The following is a 19,777-nucleotide window of genomic DNA, read 5'->3' as shown; positions in this document are numbered from 1 at the left end:
AAACACGCGGGTTAACACATATTTTTAAGGATTAACTTCTAATGCTGCTTAGTAAGCATTTCCCTACTCTTCCTGACTTAACCCTGAACTTCACAAGCCACCTGAAACAGGTACGAGCTTGCAACACAGGCAAACAGTACGAGCTTGCAACACAGGCAAACAGTGCCCAGTTTTGGATCTGATTACTTGGTTGACGGAAGATGAAACACCACCACTGAGCCCAATACAAAAATCAGCAGGGTTTTCAGTCACATGGAACTTTTCTGCCTGAAGCGTTCTATGTAACTCAGAATGCAGACTCATATATATTTCACCTCCCACAATAAATACAGCCTCAGCAACATCCAACCCCTGCCTGGACATTGCGTCCCCTCTCAGGAACTTGCAGACAAGAACTGGAACCTCAAGGAAGCAAATTCTGAAGTCAAGTCATTCTGAAGAATGGGCGTAGCTGAGTAGATAAATCATTTTCATCAATATACAGGTGCCCCCCCCTATTCACAGATCCAGTATCCCCAGTTTCATATATCACAGATGCACGGTTCCAAGGAGACCCCCCTGTACATCCATTAAAGTGCCTTTTTCCATAGTAACACTTCCAGCACGGGTGCTTCTTGCTTAACTGAAGAACTGAATATGCAGGCAATCAGCCTGCATTCTAGACTAACTAGAATGCAGGGACTATCCTGCTTTCTGTTAATATTGAGTTAGTCTCCTCTCTGTAGTGTACAGGCTGGCTTCCTGCACATTCAGTTCTTCAGTAAAGCAAGAATGTTCTCCATAGCAAGAAGCACCCAAGCTACAACAGAAAAAAACAATGTACTGTAATAGGTGCTCGGGGCAGGTGCTATTTATATAGGAATTCCCCATATTGATAGTTTCTGTATCGAGGAGGCAGAAAAGAACCCCCACCAATGGGGACACCTGTCTACATATGACTTTAAAATGTTTTAGCCATGTGGAAAAGGCAAATTCTCTATCACTGTCAAGCAGGGCTGAATTTCAATACTCTTCTCCATCTAGGATGAAATACAGTTCTAGCTGCAGCTTTTTAATGCATTACTTCAGGAAAAGTAAGCCTATCCAAAGTTAGCAAAACAGCCTTACAGAAGTGGGTGGAGCGCACATTTCCTCCACTGCTGCAGTGGCTGCAGAGGCTTTGCGCGCAGTGGTGGAGTCAGAAGTGACTGCTGCCAAAGATAAGTCAGCAGTGGGGTTGGCTGGGGGCGTAACTGGGCAGGGAGGGGGGAGGAATGGAGAATGGAAAGGCAGCAGGAAGTGGGTGGATCCAGCAGCAATGGCACATGTTGGATCCTAGCCCCTCTGTTTTGAGGCCACCTACCCTTTCCCTCTCCACAGACATAAGCCACCATAAATGGTGGTGAATGCCCAAGGAGACCCATAGATGGCCCAGGGCATACCGAGAGGCAAGTATAAGTGTTTTATACTTATATTCAGTAAGCCCACAGGTTGCTGACCCACCCCCAATGCAGGACAAGCCTCTTTGGTGCCATTGCACCTGCGGGGGGGAACAGATAGGACTGGGCTGCGAGAAAAGGAAAGCAGACTTCCATTTCCTTGAAGTATCTAGTTTGAGAGGCTACCTGCTGCCTTGATTTTTGCCAAGGGTCCTCCTTACCCCTTTGGATCCAGCAGATCTCGGACTTTCTCATTGTAAATCTCCATGTAAGACACTTCCACTTTGAAACTCTGCTCCTCATTCTCCTCTTTTTGGGCTCTTTCAAAGAGGGTGCTGCAGAGCCGAGGGATTAATCCGGGCTGGTCAGCCGTGCCCATCATTGTGTAAGATTTTCCAGACCCTGTGTAAGTGGGAAGGAATAATGCTTATTTAGAAGGGATGTACAAGAGAAGGCAGAAGTAGGAGGAAGAAGGCAACCATAGGATGAGAAGAATTTTCGGGCTGCGTTTCTAAACAAGTCTCAGTATATAACCGAAGAACACTCAAAAATTAAAGGTGTGCAGATGAAATAAATTACTCTGTATCACAGAAAAGACTCAGTGGGAAGATCTTCCCACAGACACTAATGCACTGATGCCTGATTTTCCCTGCCCTACAGAGTGTAAGTAAACTGCCGCAACCATCTTTGTTGGTCAAATTAAACCGATGAGCATGAACCAGAGAATCTGCAGCCTTACACTCTTCCACAAATACTGTACAGAACTCAGGCGTGATCACAAGTGAGCTAGGAGGGAAGCAGACTAAGAACAGAATTTTTTGGCTGTGCAGATAACAAACACCATTCCATGATTCCAACTCTTGCAGTTACTATCTATACCAGGGTAGGCAGAGATTTCCCCAAGGAGAATTTTTGACCAACATTTTGAGTTACTTCAAAGGCCAGAACTAACTAAAAGTAAACAGAAGCTACTACACAGAAGATTCAATCTTGCATATCTCCCAAACTAGTTTCTGGTGCCATTGGGATGTGCAGCAGGCCCTTGTCGGAAACTCTAAATGGGTGGGCAGATTCAGATGAGAGCACATAGTTCTTTAGCTTTGCATATGGTTGACAACCTTTAGTCTCGAAAGACTATGGTATAAGACTACAGCACCTGATATTCCCAGGTGGTCTCCCATCCAAGTATTAACCAGGCCTGACCCTGCTTAGCTTTCAAGATCAGACAAGATCAGGCATGTGCAGGGTAACAGTTGCATACATCTTCAGGAATTATGACAAAACTAGAGTGACCAACAATATTGCTTTTCTCTACTTTTGAATAGTTAACAGCACATCAGGAGCACATGGGGGGGCTGCCCCTTCCAATGACTCTCTTCATTGAAGTACACCATCTTCCTTACAGTAAGTGCAGATGTAGCTTGTCCTCAACCTTCAGATGCAGTTTTGAACTAGGTCCACTAGTTTTGCCAAGTGAAACACATATAAACAGCAACAGAACTCCTAGGCTGGTGCATATAATAATCATGTAATATAATGGATATATGCAGGTCTGTTTCCTAGTAAAGTAAACATATCAGCAGCATGTAGCACAAAAATGGTTACCCCCAAATATGAAAAAGCTGAACCAGTTGTTGAAAAACCTTTAATATATGGATTTACAGTCCAATCAGATGCTTTGCAATGGAGCGGACACAGAGCCCTGGATTCAGTGCTGTGATGCCAGTGATGGCACCAAAAGGCAACTGAAACTGCTGCATCAGTGTACTGTTATAGTTTCCACGTGTTATGAGATAGCTAGCGTTCTGCAGTGGTTACAATCACTAAATTGTGGAGTTGGGAAGTAATTTAAGAACGTAAGAAGAGCCCCGCTGGATCAGGCCAAGGGCCCATCTAGTCAATCTTCCTGTATCTCACAGTGGACTACCAAATGGCCCACCAAATTTGGAGATCATCTAGCCCAACCCCAGTGGCCCACCAAATTTGGAGATCATCGTCCAACCCCTTGCTCAGTGCAGGTAACTACAGTCATCCAGCCTCCGTTTGAAAACCTTCAATGAAGGTGAGCCCACAACTGCACCAGGTAGGCTGCTCAAGTGCCAGACTGCTCTTACAAGGCAGAAATTCTTCCTCACATCTAGACTAAGTCTATTTTCCAGGACTTTCAGCCCATTGCTTCTAATACTGCCCTCAGGAACCACCAAAAGCAAGCTCTACCCTTCTTTTGTGTGACAGCCCTTTAGATACATGAAGATGACTACTGAATCCCCCCTTAATCTTCTCTGATGCAGGCTAAACATACAAGTTCTTTTAAACATTCTTTATAAGACTTGGTTTCCAGATTGTTCACCAATCTTATTGCCCTTCTCTAAATCTGTTCCAGTTTATCAACACTGTTCTTAAGAAGTGCTGCCCAAAGTTGGATGCAGCATTCCAAGTGAGGTCTGACTAGTACAGTATAGAGTGCAATTATTACTTCTCATGATCTGGGCTCTATACCTCTGCATTTGCTTTTGTTTTTGCTACTGCATTACACTGCTGGTTTATGTGCAATGTAGAGTCCATTAAGGGTGCAATCCTGACCAATTTTCCAGCACTGGCATGGCTGTGCCAGTGGGGCACATGTTGCATCCTGCAGTTGGGGGGCAGTCACAGAGGCCTCCTCAAGATAAGGCAGGTTTGTTCCCTTACCTTGGAGTTGCATTGCCCTTACCTTGGTGGTGGAAAGTTGGTTAGGACTGCACCCTAAAATACTTAGATCATTTTTATTCATGCTGCAGCCAAGCCAGGATTCCCCCATCCTGTAGCTGTGCCTCTGACTTTCGTGTTCCTACATACAGAACTTTCCATTTCTCTCTGTTGAACTTCATCTTGTTGGTATGGCCCACTGATGGAGATTATCAAGATTATTTATTCTTATTCTATCTCCGAGGGTGTCAGCTATCCCCCACACCAACTGTGGGGGAAGCTAGAGCAGTGGTTCTCAAACTGGTGGATTGCAACCCACTGGTTCAAGTAAAGCTTCCCCTGCTCCTTTAAGGGGAGGATCACATCCCTAAGGGGGTGGTGGTGCTTGCACTTACATTTACATAGAAAGGGCTTCAGGAGGGGGAAACCAGCACAGCCCTCTGCAGGGCTCCCTGAGGCTTGGAATGCTCAAACAGATAAATCACAAAGCGCTTCTGGTTTCCATGAGGTGCTTTGCAATGTCTCCATTTGAACATTCCAAGCCTCGGGAGTCCTGCAGAGGGCTGCGCTGGGCTCCCTACAACTCCTGCAGCCTCCAGTAGCTCTAACTATGTAAATGTAAGTGCAAGCACCCCCCCTTCACACCCTTGAGGGACGTGACCCTGGGGATTGCTTCCCTGCCCTTACCCCTCCCTTACCTCCAATGCTGCAAAGACTTACTGAGAGAGTAAAACTCCCTCGAAGTTTGAGAACAGTTTCTTGTCACTAAGAGCAGGGCCTCTTGAAGCCTGATGTATTTCATAACTCAAGGCTGTGTAAAGGGAGTAGCAGGGATGTGGCATGGAGAGAGTCCTGCATTATCTTCTCCTCTGAGAGAGGTACGCTGAAGTGGAATTTTCCATTTCAAGAGACAAAAGGACAGAGGACCTGTTCCAAAAGAATACCCCCTCCCTTCCAGAGAAACTGCCCCAGGGGGATAAAGGGGTGAACCCAAAGGTGCAGAGGCAGAAGTATCTTGCCATCTTAATTCTCTAAGAATGGACTTGTATCCAGAAAAGCAAGAAAGGGCATGATTCTGTGTGTCACAATGGGATTGCAGCAATTCTTAGTGATGGTGAAGGCACACAGTGGCGTTATCAAAGTTGTTTAGGACTTTATTTGTCAAAACCAGCACCTCAGATTCAGAACCTTATGTGGAATCTGGGCTTCCCACTGGACAAAACAAATTCCTATCAACACCACTGATTTCCTTTCTGCAGTGTTTTCAAGGGGCCTGTGATCAGGAGAGAGGAAAAGACAGGGTAAACAAACTTGTCCAAGCATAATCTTATATAAGTTTCCAATTTTCCCCAACCAGCAAGTGCTTACCAGTCTGTCCGTAGGCAAAGATACAAGCATTGTAGCCTTCAAAGGCATTCTGGAGAATGTTTTCTCCAAGGCACCTGAAAACTTCATCTTGGCCTATAATTAGAACAAAAAGATTCAGATTATTGGGGCAGGGGACAGAAGAGTCATAACGCTCCTTTGATAAGAACCACAAGGACTTCAAAGACCACAACAGACACCATATAAAACATTAACACCTTTCATGTGTGTCCAAAGTAAATGAAGCTTTCAAAGAATGAAAGCCACAGAGTAGATATTCATCTCTGCTGCACTGTAGTCTCCAATAGCTTCCTTTGGAATTACTCCACAGTTACACCAACATAGCACTGATCATGAGGCACTGTACACATGAAGGACTGTGAACAAAAGCTATGCCCTTTATGACACTCTGTATGTCAAGTGTGACAAACTGTCACATCACACTGTTCCTCTGGGGAGCTCAGGGGAACCTACATGTCCAAAAGTTTTATCCTAACAACTCATGTGAAACAGGCCAGCTGCCATCTGTCTCAGCCTAACCTGGGTCCAAGCCAACAAACTGCCCATTACGTCCACTGCCTCTCTGCATCTGAAGCTAGGGACAACTGTGATCAGAGCTGACCTGTATCAAGGATGAAAGATGAGGAGGAGGGGGCTTTAAAGTCATTTCCTGTTGCTCACTGGAAACATCCGATTCTTTCTGCTTGAAATTGTTCAAAAGCTTATAGGACAAGGAACAATTATATAACAGTCTGAATAAACAATGGCAGGTGTAGGATTTAACCACAGAAGGAGCAGCCGCCTCTGGTTTTAGAGGTAGCCTATCTCTGGATGTAAAGGTGACGGAGTGTCAATAGGATAAAGGTATCTGAGCATCTGGTGGGCCACTGCAGGAACCTGGACTAGACAGGCCCTTGACCTGATCCAGCAGAGGTCTTCTTCAGTGGTGGTCCACAGCTGTGCTACCCAGGAGCACTTGTACTCGCTGACCCCCTCCCCCAGTATGCGAGTGGTCATCTTATATTTTTAACAGATGAGAACCTAAGCTTGCGCACCCACATCCCCTAACACTCTCTGAAACCAAACTCTCTGATTTCTCAAAGTGCATGTATGAGGGAATGGGGAAAATGTAGGAGCTGGCACTATTTTCAACAGGCACTACTTTCAACTTCAAGGGCCTGAAATCATCTGGCAGGCTCAGCTTCCTAAAGCTGATATGGAAAGACAGAGAGAGGAAACAGACCGGCTTAAGTGAAGTGGCTGGGAACCACACAAACATATCCCAATTGTTTCCTGCTTAATTAGAAAACAGTAGGGACTGCCTGTGTGATTCCCCAGCAACTATACATGGTTCACTCCCCTTTCCACTTTTCCACATAAAGACATGTGGGTCAAATTAGATGTGACACAGTTCCATAACTCTTTCTGCCAATGGTTTTTTACACACTGAAAATCAGCCTTGGGGCACCAAACAGAGTGCAAAATACAAGGGTGCCTACTTAACCCTATCTTTTCCTACTGGTTGTCCATTCAAAATTGCAACTTGCCCCCACAACTGTATTCTCACATGTGGTGAAAGAAAGGTACTGAGTACCATATATTTTCTCCCACAGGGAAGAAGCAATTTGGAGAGCAGTTCTGAATGAAAAGATGAAGGGGGGCTTGGAAGGGGAAAAGTGAATTCTTTTCTGCCTGCCTGTAGTTATAAGACTGACTTTGAAAACCCCCAGGGTCAGCTCTGATAATTATTTTGCTAGAACATCAATGTTATTTTTTCCAGAGTTGCTCAAAGCCACAATAAAATACTACCTGCATATTTCTCTTTGATAGCTTCATCCATAGACCAGAAACAGTGATCATAGGCAAACACCTGGAGAGAAACGTCACAGGCAGCTCATAAAAAAACATTTTTTTAAATGCACAACAATATGAACAATTCAATTTGCTCAACAAGGGGTGGGGGGAAGAGGAATTCATACAGTTTCTGAGATCCAGCAGCCAAAATATGACTGTCAGCAGTGCAGATCTACAATTCAGTCACTCATGTTGTTAATCGGGGCCACATTTTCAACCAGTTACAGGGGTGAGGGGATATCAACATTGGTTATGTTCAGTGATGCATTCCTATGGCTCCAATTTCAATTGAGATCATCAGCCACTGATGTCTATTCACAGATCAAGCTTTTATCAACTACTATGTGGCTCCCCGTTGTCTGAATCTAGCCCCAGGGCGACCTAACTGATTAAAGCACCTTGCACACCTCAAACAGAAGGGTTAAACCAGCTCAAACTTCTACAGACCTGTTTAAAAAAAGCTTGACAAAATGAGTATGAACATGCACAAAGGTAACAGTGTGTACCAACAGAAGACAGATACAAGGTATGCACACCCCTAAGTCTTGCCCAACACCTCTGGACCCATTCTCTTGTTTTGTAGAAGCCCCATAGTTTGCCTAATCGTACAAGAACATGAGAACATAAGAACATCCCGGCTGGATCAGGCCATAGGCCCATCTAGTCCAGCTTCCTGTATCACACAATGGCCCACCAAATGCCTCAGAGACAAGTTTCCTTGTCACTCTGAGTGGTGCAGTTCTTTCAAACATCAGACAGGAAACTGGTAAAGCAGAAAACTTTGGGGAAAATGGAGGAGAAAAAATAGATAAAAGATTCTGCATGCCAACTGCAGAATAAAAAGGGAACATGAGTATTACAATTCAACACTATGCAAGTATGGGAAAACACCACCAGCACAATCTCTTATCCACAACCCTCAATGCTCAGTGGTAACTGGCTTCTCATTTGTTCCTGTAACTCATGTCTTGGCTGCCAAGACATGGGATCATTAGGAAAGGCATTAAGAATAAAACAGCTAATAATGTAATGATATATAAGTCCATGTATTTTATGCCATATGCTAAATAAAAAAAAATTCTAATGCCATTGTACAAATCAATGGTAAGGCCACACCTCAAAAAGGATATAGTGGAAAAGGTGCAAAAGAGAGCAACCAAAATGATTACTGGGCTGGGGCACCTTCCCTATGAGGAAAGGCTACAATGTTTGGGCCTCTTCAGCCTAGAAAAGAGGTGCCTGAGTGGGGACATGATTGAGACATATAAAACCATGCAGGGGACGGACAGAATGGATAGAGAGATGCTCTTTTCCCTCTCACATAACACCAGAACCAGGGGGCATCCAAGAAAGCTGAGTGTTGGAAGATTTAGGACAGACAGAAGAAGATATTTATTTACCCAGCGTGTAATTAGTTTGTGGAACTCCTTGCCACAGGATGTAGTGATGGCATCTTGCCTGGGTGCCTTTAAGAGGGAATTGGACAAATTTCTGGAGGAAAAGTTCATTGTGGGTTACAAGTCATGGTAGGTATGTGCAAGGTAGAGGTAGGCTGCCTCTGATTGCCAGATGCAGGGGAGGGCACCAGGATGCAGGTCTCTTGTTGTGTGCTCCCTGGGGCATTTGGTGGGCCACTGTGAGATACAGAAAGCTGAACTAGATGGGCCCTTGGCCTGATCCAGCGGGGCTCTTCTTATGTTCTTATGCCAGTGCAAAATGCTGGATTTGTGTTGGGGGTTTTTTGTTTGTTTTTGTTTAATTGTAGAGAAGGGCTTTTCTTTCCCCCCCTCCCCTCTCCTTGCACAGCAACAGAAAATGCACGTTTAGAAAAGGGGTAATTATACAAAATTCAAAACCAAAATTCATACCAACATTTTTCACAGTACAGAACTACACATTGCTACAAAAATGTCGTACCTTCGGTTGGCTCCTGAAGTACCAAGATGGAACACCCCAGGACATGCAAGGAGAAGAGGGAGAAATGCAACTAGTTAGAAATGACAACTTTAACACATATTAGGTTCAGCTACTGCCATCAGTACGCATTCTGTAGAAGAGAGACCCAAACTTTTAGTTGCTTTTTTTCCCTCTTGAAGAGTTCAATGTTCATATTCAAGGGTTAAATAAAGGGAAGGAAGTTTCAAGTACAGGCACAACAGCAGGGCTTCCCAAGCTTTATTTTTGTTTTGTGTTTTGCATCTTTTTTTGCAAATGTTACCACTGCCATCAGAGATGGCTGTTGTGCCCAAGAGTGTGCAGCCTGCCCTACAGGTGAAGCTTCTTGCACCCTCTTTCCCCAAACTGTGCCTCTTTCAAAGTTGCACAGCTGTACCTGGTGCACTGATCCAGGTACTGCTACTACCAGTGGGGTCAGTGCCATGCACACTACAACAGTGGGGCCAAGTATCACGTCCATGCTGTAAAATACCACAAAGAGGTATTAGCACTATGGGTTGAGAGCACTAGTCCGTCTATACATTTTACAGAGAAGAAATTCAAACCCTGCAGTAAGATCATAATCTAAATTGTGTTGTAATATTCACCTCATTTCTTAAGATTAATATAATTATAGTATCATAGACTTTAGTATGTATGAGCCTACTTAGTAGTAGTAGTAGTAGTAGCAGTAGTAGTAGTAGTAATATACAGACCAGTAGACAGACAGAAATTGCCTAACTGCAATTATTCTTACCCTGGCTTGAGATTAGGCCACTGTGATGTATTGTACATGAGGATACCTTTGAAGGCTCCCTGAAAATTTCCATTTATACAGAATGCCAACTGAGAGGTCACTATTTTGGACCAGCCACTGGGAACTCATCTCACCAGTGCTCAGCTATACCTTTGGACAGAACTCTCAGGGTGGCATAGCACAATTCCATGTGTAATTCACTAAAAAGCAGCAGAGTGTAGTAGTCTACAACTGGTTAAATCAAGTAAAATAGTAAAAACAACTAAAAACCAAGCGCACAACACATAGCTCAATTTTTACTGCTGCCTCACTAGTTTACTGCTTTGTTATATTTTGTAGGTTTTTTAAAAAACTATTTTCTGACTGCTTAGTCACTCAGAGAGAGTAATTAATTCTGTTTATCTATTTAGCAAATTTCTATACCAGCCCTCAACACAAATGTTAAGCATATACCATGCTTAATGCACTCTAGATTTCCATAATCTCAGTCTCTTTTCTAAAAACCCTGAATGACAAGCTGGTATTATCCCAATTATTATTATATTTCTACCCCTTCATTTTAGGAAAAAAAAGTCATCTACCAAAGCAGCTCACAGCAATTCAAATAAGATACGCGAAAATGTGGTGGCAAGGCAGAGGGAAACCAGGAATATTTGCAGTGAAACACATCAATGTCTTCTTGTTAGGAGTAAAAGAGCAGCACTGACCTACTCTGGTTAGGGAGGGGGCAAGGCAGGGAGGGAAAGAAACTGCTGGAGGAAAAAGCTCATTTCGGATTCTGTCTTGCTGTTCCACATGAGCCTGAGCTCAGGGCTTTCAGCTCAGGCCGTTTGTATGTCACTGGGTCTATCTCCTGGCATAAGGCTTCACCCCTGACTGCTCCCATGTTCCTTTCTTACTCCATTTTGCCAGATTAAGTATCAACACATTATTAGAAGGAGATGGCAGAAGTGGAAGCAGTCAGACAACTACAGTTCAGCTTCTAGGAGGCAACCAAGACCAGGGAGCTTGTGAACAGAGCCAGAAATGCGAGTTTGATGTGGGAGTTGGGCAGGAGGGAAGGCTTTGTGGATGTGGGGCTGCCATGTGGAAGATGAAGCAGTTTTCTTTTCAGTTACTCTAAAGCAGGGGATAGCAACCTTTTTCTTTAAAGGGGCCAGACGTTCAGCAGTGATGCGATGACGACACCAGTGGACTTTTGGGTTGTCAAGCCCCTAGAAATGACCCATGTGGAGCTTGGCTGTGCAGCAGCACAAGGACTCCATAAGCCTGGGCAGGTGGCTCTGCCATTCCCTATCCACTGCGCAGCATATTGGAAGGAAGACTTCGCCTCTGTGCAGGTCAGACTTTGACCGGGAGCTGTAAGTTGCCTACCCGTTCTAAATGGTAGGAACAGGACAAATGGGCTTAATCAAAATCTTCCTTGCTGTAATTTAAACGTCAGGAAGAACTTTGATAGCATGAATTGTTTGGCAGTAGAACACTCTGCCTTGGACAATGGTCAGCTCTCCATCAGTGGAGGTCTTCAAGCAGAGGCTGGATAGCCACTTACCAGGGATGTGGTGGTTGTGGACAGCCTGCACTGCCAGGGGGCTGGACTCTGTGATCTTGGTCCCTCCAGCACTGATGTTTATGACACTTTTTATTAATTATTCTGAATTTTTAACCTGCCCTATTCTGTGAAATCGTAGCAATTAACAACAGACCCTTAATTTAGCTCAGTTTATCAACAACAGGGTTTTGGTGAGGCACTACTGCTGATGGCTGTATCCCTAGGTTGCTTTTTCAACCTATCCCAAGGGCTCAGAGCAGAGCAGAGCTACATAGACTCTTAGGGAATTTTGTCATTACAGTGCATCATATTTGCCCAAGACTCCACCCTTACTGAGTCAGACCCAGCAGCTGCAAGTTGAGGATGAGGAAGAGGGTAAGGCAAAGGAGTTTACAGCCAACACAGGGAGCACTCAAAGCACAGCCTCCTGGTTGATCAGAACAGAAACAAGCTTAACAGAAAACAAGCAGAACAGAAAGCAAGCTTAACCCAGAAGCCTTTATAGGTATAGAAGACTGTCACGTGATCAGATAAGGCCTATGTCTCCTGCAGCTCCCTTGTTTGACCAGAGCTGAGAGGTTATACACAGTTCCTCACCAGTTCAAAACTGATTCAGCAGATTTGGAGGGGGATACTTTGTTCCACAGAATAGTTTTAGTGTCTTCTGAGGAATTTTAGCACTAGCTTTCATGGTTCATTCGAGAAAGTGTCTTGTATGTTTCATTTGAACTGTGAGCGTGTGAGAGAGAATCTCCCAGCAGATCTGCAAACTTCTTACCAGCAAGATGAAGTTAGTAGCTGGAAGTGAAGTAGTTTTCCACAAATAGTTTTCAGACTTGAGTCTTGATAGTAAGTAAATCTGGCCATAATCTAAACCAGGAGTGCCCAAACCCCGGCCCTGGGGTCACTTGTGGCCCTCAGAGACTCCCAATCCAACCCACTGGGAGCCCCAGTCTCTAATGAGCTCTCGCTCTCCGGAGACTTGTTGGAGCCCATGCTAGCCCAACGCAACTGCTCTCAGCGTGACAGCCAACTGTTTGACCTCTCATGTGAGCTGTGGGACAAGGGCTCCTTTCACTGCTTGCTGTTTCATGTCTGTGATGCAGCAGTGGCAGCAAAGGAAAGGCAGGCCTCGCTTTGTGCAAGGCCTTTTATAGGCTATGAGCTATTGCAAGATCTTCATTCAGTCATATGTTCCATCACTGATGTATTAATTTATGTAAATTTATTCAAATTTGAAATGTAAATTAACTTTTTTTCCTGGCCCCGGACACAGTGTCAGAGAGATGATGCGGCCCTCCTGCCAAAAAGTTTGGACAGCCCTGATCTAAACTATGAGTGATGGTGAACAGCGAGGTCTCCCTCATTGCAGTTTTTCAAGCAGAGGCTGAAAGGCCGCCAGTCGGGGATGCTGTAGCTGTTGCCTGCACTGAGCAAGGATTGGACGTGGTGATCTCTAAAGTCCCTTCCAACTTGGACACTCTATGCTTCTATGAATAAACAGCCATGAGACTCAGGCTTCCACACACACCTTTCCTCCATGCACGAAGCAGAAGACTGAAAGCTTCCACTTTGACTCCTGAACAAGTCAGTGTCCCATTACATCTGAACTTGGGAAAAGTATAGTTTATTCTAAAGTGGAAACTTTCCATTTCTTCTCTCACATAATTGGAAGGGGAGGGGAGAGCATTAGTCCAAGGCTCCCCTGTATACAAGATTACCCACACTATGTAAATGAGTGGTCTTCAACTTGTCAAGCACTGAAACACCCTTCAGACTTTAAACTGCAGCATGGGACCCATCTTTAAGACCCTATGCACTAGCCAGCAACCACATCATAGTTTCCTCTCCTCTTCTTTTCCTGCTCTGCAGCGACCAGCCTGCATGCACTGGTGCCGTGCAATCATGCCTGTTCTTTCCTTTCTGGCCAGTTGGAATGACAGGAAGGCCAAAGAGTGTATGGCGTGGACTCAGTTTTGAAAGGTAGAGGAAGAGAAAGAAGCAAAGCAAAGCAAGGTGGAGAGAGCAAGGGAGAGAGCAGCTTGAGAGAACAGTCAGATGAGTGGAAGACTGAGGGGGCTCAATGAAGACAGTGGAGCTTGGCCAAAACAACCCCTGCAGACTTTCCAGTGGGACTTAATTTAAGAGCACAATCCTATGCTTGTCTACTCAGAAATAAATCCCATTGCCTTCAGTAGGACTTGCTCCCAGGAAAGTGTGCAAAGGATTGCAGCCTAAGACTTCTAGCCCTGATTGCTGCTCAAAAGGGTACAGGCTTGAGCCTCAAAACAAAATAGTGGCAGCAACGCTGCTGTGTGTCATTTGAAGTTGAGTTGCAATCCACTTCTGGGTCCTGACCCACCTGCTGAAGACTTCTGACCTATATCATGATTGTGATGCTTGTCTGAACTCGGCTTATCTGAACGGGAACTTCAACAGAGTTTGCCACAGTTAATGTATCTGCACACTTCAACTCCAAACTGCTGACATTTTGCCAGGTTTATTCCCCAGTTTTATCCTGGTGACTTTATTTACAGTAACCGCAAAAGAAGTGTTTCTCAGAGGCATAAAGAAAAAGCAGGTTTTAAGCTTGGGTGTCAAGTGACTTAAGCCCCCACCTGAATTCCAAGAAATGGATTTTGTGGCACATAAACACTTAGGCTTTTATTGTGCCCATATTATTATGCATCCAGGATTATAGGCAGCAATAAGAATATAATCCCTGGAGCCATTTCCCACATATTGAGGTTTCAGAAAAGAGATTATACCGAGTAAAGCAAGCAGCTCAATGAAGACCAAAAGGCCAATTTCAAATAAACATTGTGTTCTTTTCATAAAGATGCACAAATAGTCTCATTTCATGTTCATCAGAAGCAAAGAAACAGAAGCTCTAAAATTAAAGTACAACACAGGTCAGCAACACACTGTTGTGTCACTAATGAGAACACGGCATATGCACCTGTGTAAATGGCATACATGCAGGTATGATCTTGCTGTCTGCTCAAGATTTTACCTCCTTCCTCAATGCTGAAAGTGCAACCATTTGTTCTGATCTTGCAGCCTCTGCTGTGCATTCTTTGCTCCTCTTCCAGCTCTCTGTCCTACTATACCTCCCTCAACCTTTTCCTCTTCCCTCCCCACTTGATGAGATGATGAAACCATTATCAAACCGCACCATGTGTCTCCTCTCAGTATTCCTCTTCTTCACTACATTATCGCCCCCCCCTCTAGGTGCACTTAAGCATGCCATTGTCTCCCCCCCCCCCCCATTTTCAAAAAATATTCCTTGATCATACTATATCATACTCTCTGGAAGTGAAAGGACCGGGACTCCTGGACCAATATGAACAGCTAGTGACAGGGACTATAATCCTAGATAGCCACATCAGGGAATTTTCTTTGTTTGCTTTCACTCCAAGCCACACTGCAAACTTCACTACATACAGGGGAGGACTGTGCTTTGCTCTCAAGTAGCGTCTCAGTTCCAGCCGCTGGGTGTTATGGATTATTGTATCCCTTTGATCTTGTTTTTTTTCCCCGTAACTGTATATTTTTCTATCCCTACTTTTCCCATTTGTTTTAATTATTTTTCTTCTGGATTCTTACTTATCTTTAGACTCTTGCTGAGTCCACTGCTGAATATGAGATGATGACTCTGGCCACTTCTGGATCCTACATTAGCTTATGTTGTCAATCCATCTGTCAGGAATGGATAATATCATTTGTATTCTACTAAACATTAACTGTGTTAGAATGTGGAAATATTAACTGCAGCGTGCAAAAACCACTCCTGTACTACCCCTGTTCATTGGATAACAAGTTATTCTGGACCCCTTGCTACACACTTGTATACCAGGTAAAAGAGAAGATGAGTGATAGATATTTAACACATTTTTAAGGATTGAACCCCTGAGAAGATGTGTTTGTTTTCCATCTGAGAGGGTCATCTGCGTATGTCTGGCTAGGAGATTAAAATTCCCACGTCTCATATTCTCATACTTTTAACAGCGCTAATCTTGCATAATTAAATGGTGGTTTTACATTTTTTTAAAAATACACACCCTTCTTAGAGACATCAGCTTTTCAAGAAGATGTGTCCATGTTACCCTCCTGAAAGCCAAAACACAGAAATGCCTCTATTTCTTTCCCATTACTAAACACACATGACTCCATTAACGCTGGCTCGTTTTCATACTGTGCTTGTCAGTTATAGTAAGCAGGCAATATACATGAGTTTATGACACATAGTTCAAGCAGGGTTTTAAAAACCACAATAGGTTTAGTAGCAATTAGTGAGTCAACATAGGGAAGTGTGCCTACCTCAGATGTAAAAAGAGCAATTCTGTAAATGGGAGAAAAAGGAAACAACCCAAGCCTTAAGTGACACCTGCCCTGCTTTGGAACACATGCCTCAAATTACTTCCAAAAACATCCAGGACTCCCAGAGGGGTAGCAAAAGTCTTCCATCTGTGAAGTCTTCCATGGTGCCTCTGAGTTGCATTTTACTCCTTTAATCGTCAGCATAAGAGAAATCCCATCTTCATAAAGTTCCTCTGGCATCTCCAATGCTTTCAGAAGTCTGATCCATTTCAATTCTATATTAATGCGGTATTGTAGGCACACTTACACATCACCTGTTACCTACCTGGAATATTTAAGATAGGGTGGGATATACGTTTGAATAAAATAGCTGAATTACACTATCAAGATGCAGAAGCTATCATTCTTGTGTGTGTGTTGGCATCCTTCAGTCTCGGAAGACTATGGTGTCACGCTCTGAATGGTGGTTCTGGAACAGAGTGTCCTCTCCAGTGCGCGAAGCCTGGGTAAAGTAGGTATGGAGGATAGGCTGTTATCCATGCAGCAAATCCCCCCTCTCCACGTCGCTGAAATGGTCCAATGGAAAGGCAGAGGCCAATACGGTTGGTTCCAGCGGCGTTGCAGGAGTTGCCAGAACGTGACTGTGTTCAGCCATGAACTGCCTCAGGGACTCCGGCTCCAGATTTTGCCTCGAGGTTGACTCCTGAAGCCTTTTCCTTAACTGGATGTAGCCACAAGGCAGTGGAGGTTTGGGATCAGAGTTTTCCTTCTCTCAGATGAGCTGCCTTCCCAGGCTATCGAGTCCCATCTACCCGGTGGCTGTTTAGTCGCCTCTTACGACAAGTACAGCCAAACTGAGGGCCTATTCTTACTACTACTATTCCTATCATTCTTACTACTACCAAAATGCCCCTCCTTCTGCTGTGTGAGTAGGTGTGTGTGTGGGGGGGGGACGACACATAAGGCAGCTAACAATTTTAAAGAAAAACAAAACAATCGCACACATTGAATGCAATGGGATCTCTTTTAGGGAGTCCCGTCCCAGGAATGCCAGCCTTGGGAAGCCTTGGGAATCTGGAGGGAGGGGAAGTTTGGCACCCTCTCTGTTGTGACCAAGACCACAGACAGTTTGCATTATAGCACTGGATGTAACGGGAGCCAATATCTGCGTATCCGCACCCTGGGTTGGGTTTCTCAGTGTGCGTCACAGTACAACAGGCTCTTTGGGCATGACAGAGAAAACAATGGAAACTGACTATATCACAGCACATTTATTACATAGTGCTTCTTTTGTATAACTTCTAAGTAACCTAGTCTTTAGCAAAAGAGTGTGCACAGAGCCTGATTTTTGGGGTGGGGAGAGAAAACCAGAAGTTGACTTTTCCTTCCCACCCCCCATCCCCATCACCTGACACTATGCCCTTTTGAAAAGCTGTCCAATTTGGACAGCTGCAGCTTTGGCACATTCAATTAGCAGCTCCCCCCCCCCAACACGAACATTAGGCAAAGACAGTAGAGGACAAAGTATCAGAAGAGAAGGGTGGGGTTGCTGCTTTTGGGGGAGAATAGCTTGCTCTCCATTTGTGCCACACAACACTGGGGGAAGGATGCCTTCCTTAAAATAAAAAGCCCCATCTGGCACTCAGATGGAATGTGGGGGTCTCCAAACCAGGCTGGAAACATGTATCCCAAAAACCTGTGAAAACATGTCCCTCTTTTAGGTTACAAGCAGAAGTGCTGTCACACTGCTTAGTAGAAAAACACGCTTTGAGGTTTACACATCTGGACACTATGAACAAACTCTAAAATTAAAATAATGTGCTTGATTTAGCCAAGAGCAGAATTTGCAGTTTCTTGCTACAAACTAATTTTTTTTAAACACACACACACACACACACACACACACACACACACACAAAAACAGAGTGTGTGTCTATGCATGTAGGCCTCAAGTTGTTGGCATTGTGATTCTTCTTATCATAACAGTGGTACCATCCATTCTCCCTGATTTCTGTCACTCCTGGTCAGTCATCATTTCACTGGTGGGAGGAAGGACAGCCACAGGAAAGGGGGCTAAGCCTTCGATGACCTGATTTACGAAAAGAGCAAAGCAACAATTCTAGCCCCGTTGACAGAGATTGCTGGTAAACCCCCTCTATAGAGCATCCCTTCCCGACTCATTCTGTTAGGATCTGAGGTTCATGCGGCGAGACTTATCCCTGTTTCAAAACTTTGAAATCACTAACCATGTCATTTTTAGCAGAAATCCACCAGCGTGCCCAGATCTAAATGGAGGTTTCTTTTTGAAAAATCGTGCCGAAACGCTGAAGCAATGGCAATAAGAGGGGGGAAATGGGGAAAGCAAGCAGGCCCAGATTTTAGAGACAGATGGGGATAAAACTGGGGAACAATCAAATGGAACCTTAATACCAAATAGCGCCTGCAGCTGAAGTGATACCGCAATGAAAGAACATAGCAAAGCATTGAAAAGAAATCCAAAAGTCTTTTGAGTCTCCATAGGGATTGCACATTGTATTTCTGGCATTTCCATTCTCCTTCTCTCATGAAACTAGTTTTTGAAAAGTTAACCATTCTGCTGAAGACACATTCCACTGAATCTCACACACTTCTCCTGCTTCTCTTATTTCACTGGGTGGGCTTTCAACATCTGCTGTTATTCTCCCACCCACCAAGAATAGCTGGATGCCAGACTGGCAATTCTGAATGTCTTCTGTGCTTGGATACATGGAGACCTAGAAGAAACACTTGAGTAGCTGTATTCCTATAATGTTCATCTTTCTTTCCTAGGATGGTTTCTTAGATTCTCTTCTCCCCCCCCCCCCCCGGTGAAACTAAATCAGATTTATGGGGGAGAAAAGTATGAAGGGTTGCATTATACTGAATTACACCACTTATGGCTTATATTCCATTTTTCCCAAGGAGCTTAGCATAGCATATGTGGGGCTCTCTCATTTTAGCTACACAATATCCTGGTATGGTGGGCCTATATACCTCCTGTATTCACTTACTATACTTTCCCCCTGCCTTCCATTCATCATTGCCTTCATGGGCAATGGGCTTCCTAGGGTCAATATATATGGGTCATCCAGGCACAGATCAGACATAACCCTGGCTGGCTCTAGGAAGATGGCTGTATGATACACACTCAGACTAGAACCTGAAATACTTTCTTGTGTCAACTTCTAAAAGACACACAGCTGGTTGCTGCTGAAAACAGAATGCTGGACTAAGTGGACTTTCCGATTGATTCAACAGGGCTCTTTCCTTCAGAGAAAATGGAGACTTGCACAAGATTATCCAATGAACTTTATGGCTGAGAGGGGATCCGAGTCAAGCCCAGCACTAACCACCACCATCTCCCAACGGGCCCACTAGTTCAGTTCACCATGGCAGCAAAAGGGCTCCAGCACCCAAGGAGGCACTTGAGGAAGGAGACTTCCAACCAACCATCCAACAATCCTTTCACCAGACTGAGAGACTGAACCTGGTAGAAGGGGGCACATTTGCCAAGAGTCAGTTTTGCTGCTGAGCTATGTGCCTTCTACCTGCCTCATACAATTTCAGGCACCTACTCTGCTTTTGCTAGTCATCGAGTGGGGACAAGCCACTATGCACAATATTAATGTCCTCTCCCATCCACACTGACAGCTGGACATCCTACTGTGCTTCTCCCCTGGCTTGAGAAATCCCCACAAGCCACTACCCATACATTCCTATCTTTGCACTCACAATTAAGCTGTTAAACACTTCTTCTTGAGAAAACAAGCATACAATTGACAAATTCACTTTCTGCTAGGAACTTGGCACTTTCTGAAATACTGGAAAATACTGCCAAAATACCTTTGTTTAATTAATTGTGCACAATTC

The 19,777-nt window shown here is 44.4% G+C and overlaps 1 protein-coding gene across 1 annotated transcript in view; it reads right to left on the bottom strand.

The window, feature by feature from the left end:
• KIF13B (kinesin family member 13B) overlaps nucleotides 1-19,777 on the bottom strand; it is a 143,725-nt gene that overhangs the window by 81,851 nt on the left and 42,097 nt on the right. Inside the window, exons 3-6 of the mRNA XM_066626486.1 lie at nucleotides 9,243-9,255; nucleotides 7,281-7,341; nucleotides 5,475-5,567; nucleotides 1,640-1,820 (exon numbers count right to left, since the gene is read on the bottom strand). Of these exons, the coding sequence (XP_066482583.1) occupies nucleotides 1,640-1,820; nucleotides 5,475-5,567; nucleotides 7,281-7,341; nucleotides 9,243-9,255 (348 nt within the window). The remainder of the gene's footprint in view (nucleotides 1-1,639; nucleotides 1,821-5,474; nucleotides 5,568-7,280; nucleotides 7,342-9,242; nucleotides 9,256-19,777) is intronic.

This window comes from Tiliqua scincoides, chromosome 1 (assembly GCF_035046505.1).
Source record: "Tiliqua scincoides isolate rTilSci1 chromosome 1, rTilSci1.hap2, whole genome shotgun sequence".
Lineage (NCBI taxonomy): Eukaryota > Metazoa > Chordata > Lepidosauria > Squamata > Scincidae > Tiliqua > Tiliqua scincoides.
The sequence above is the reverse complement of the archived record's forward strand: the minus strand, read 5'-3'. Positions and strand labels throughout refer to the sequence as shown.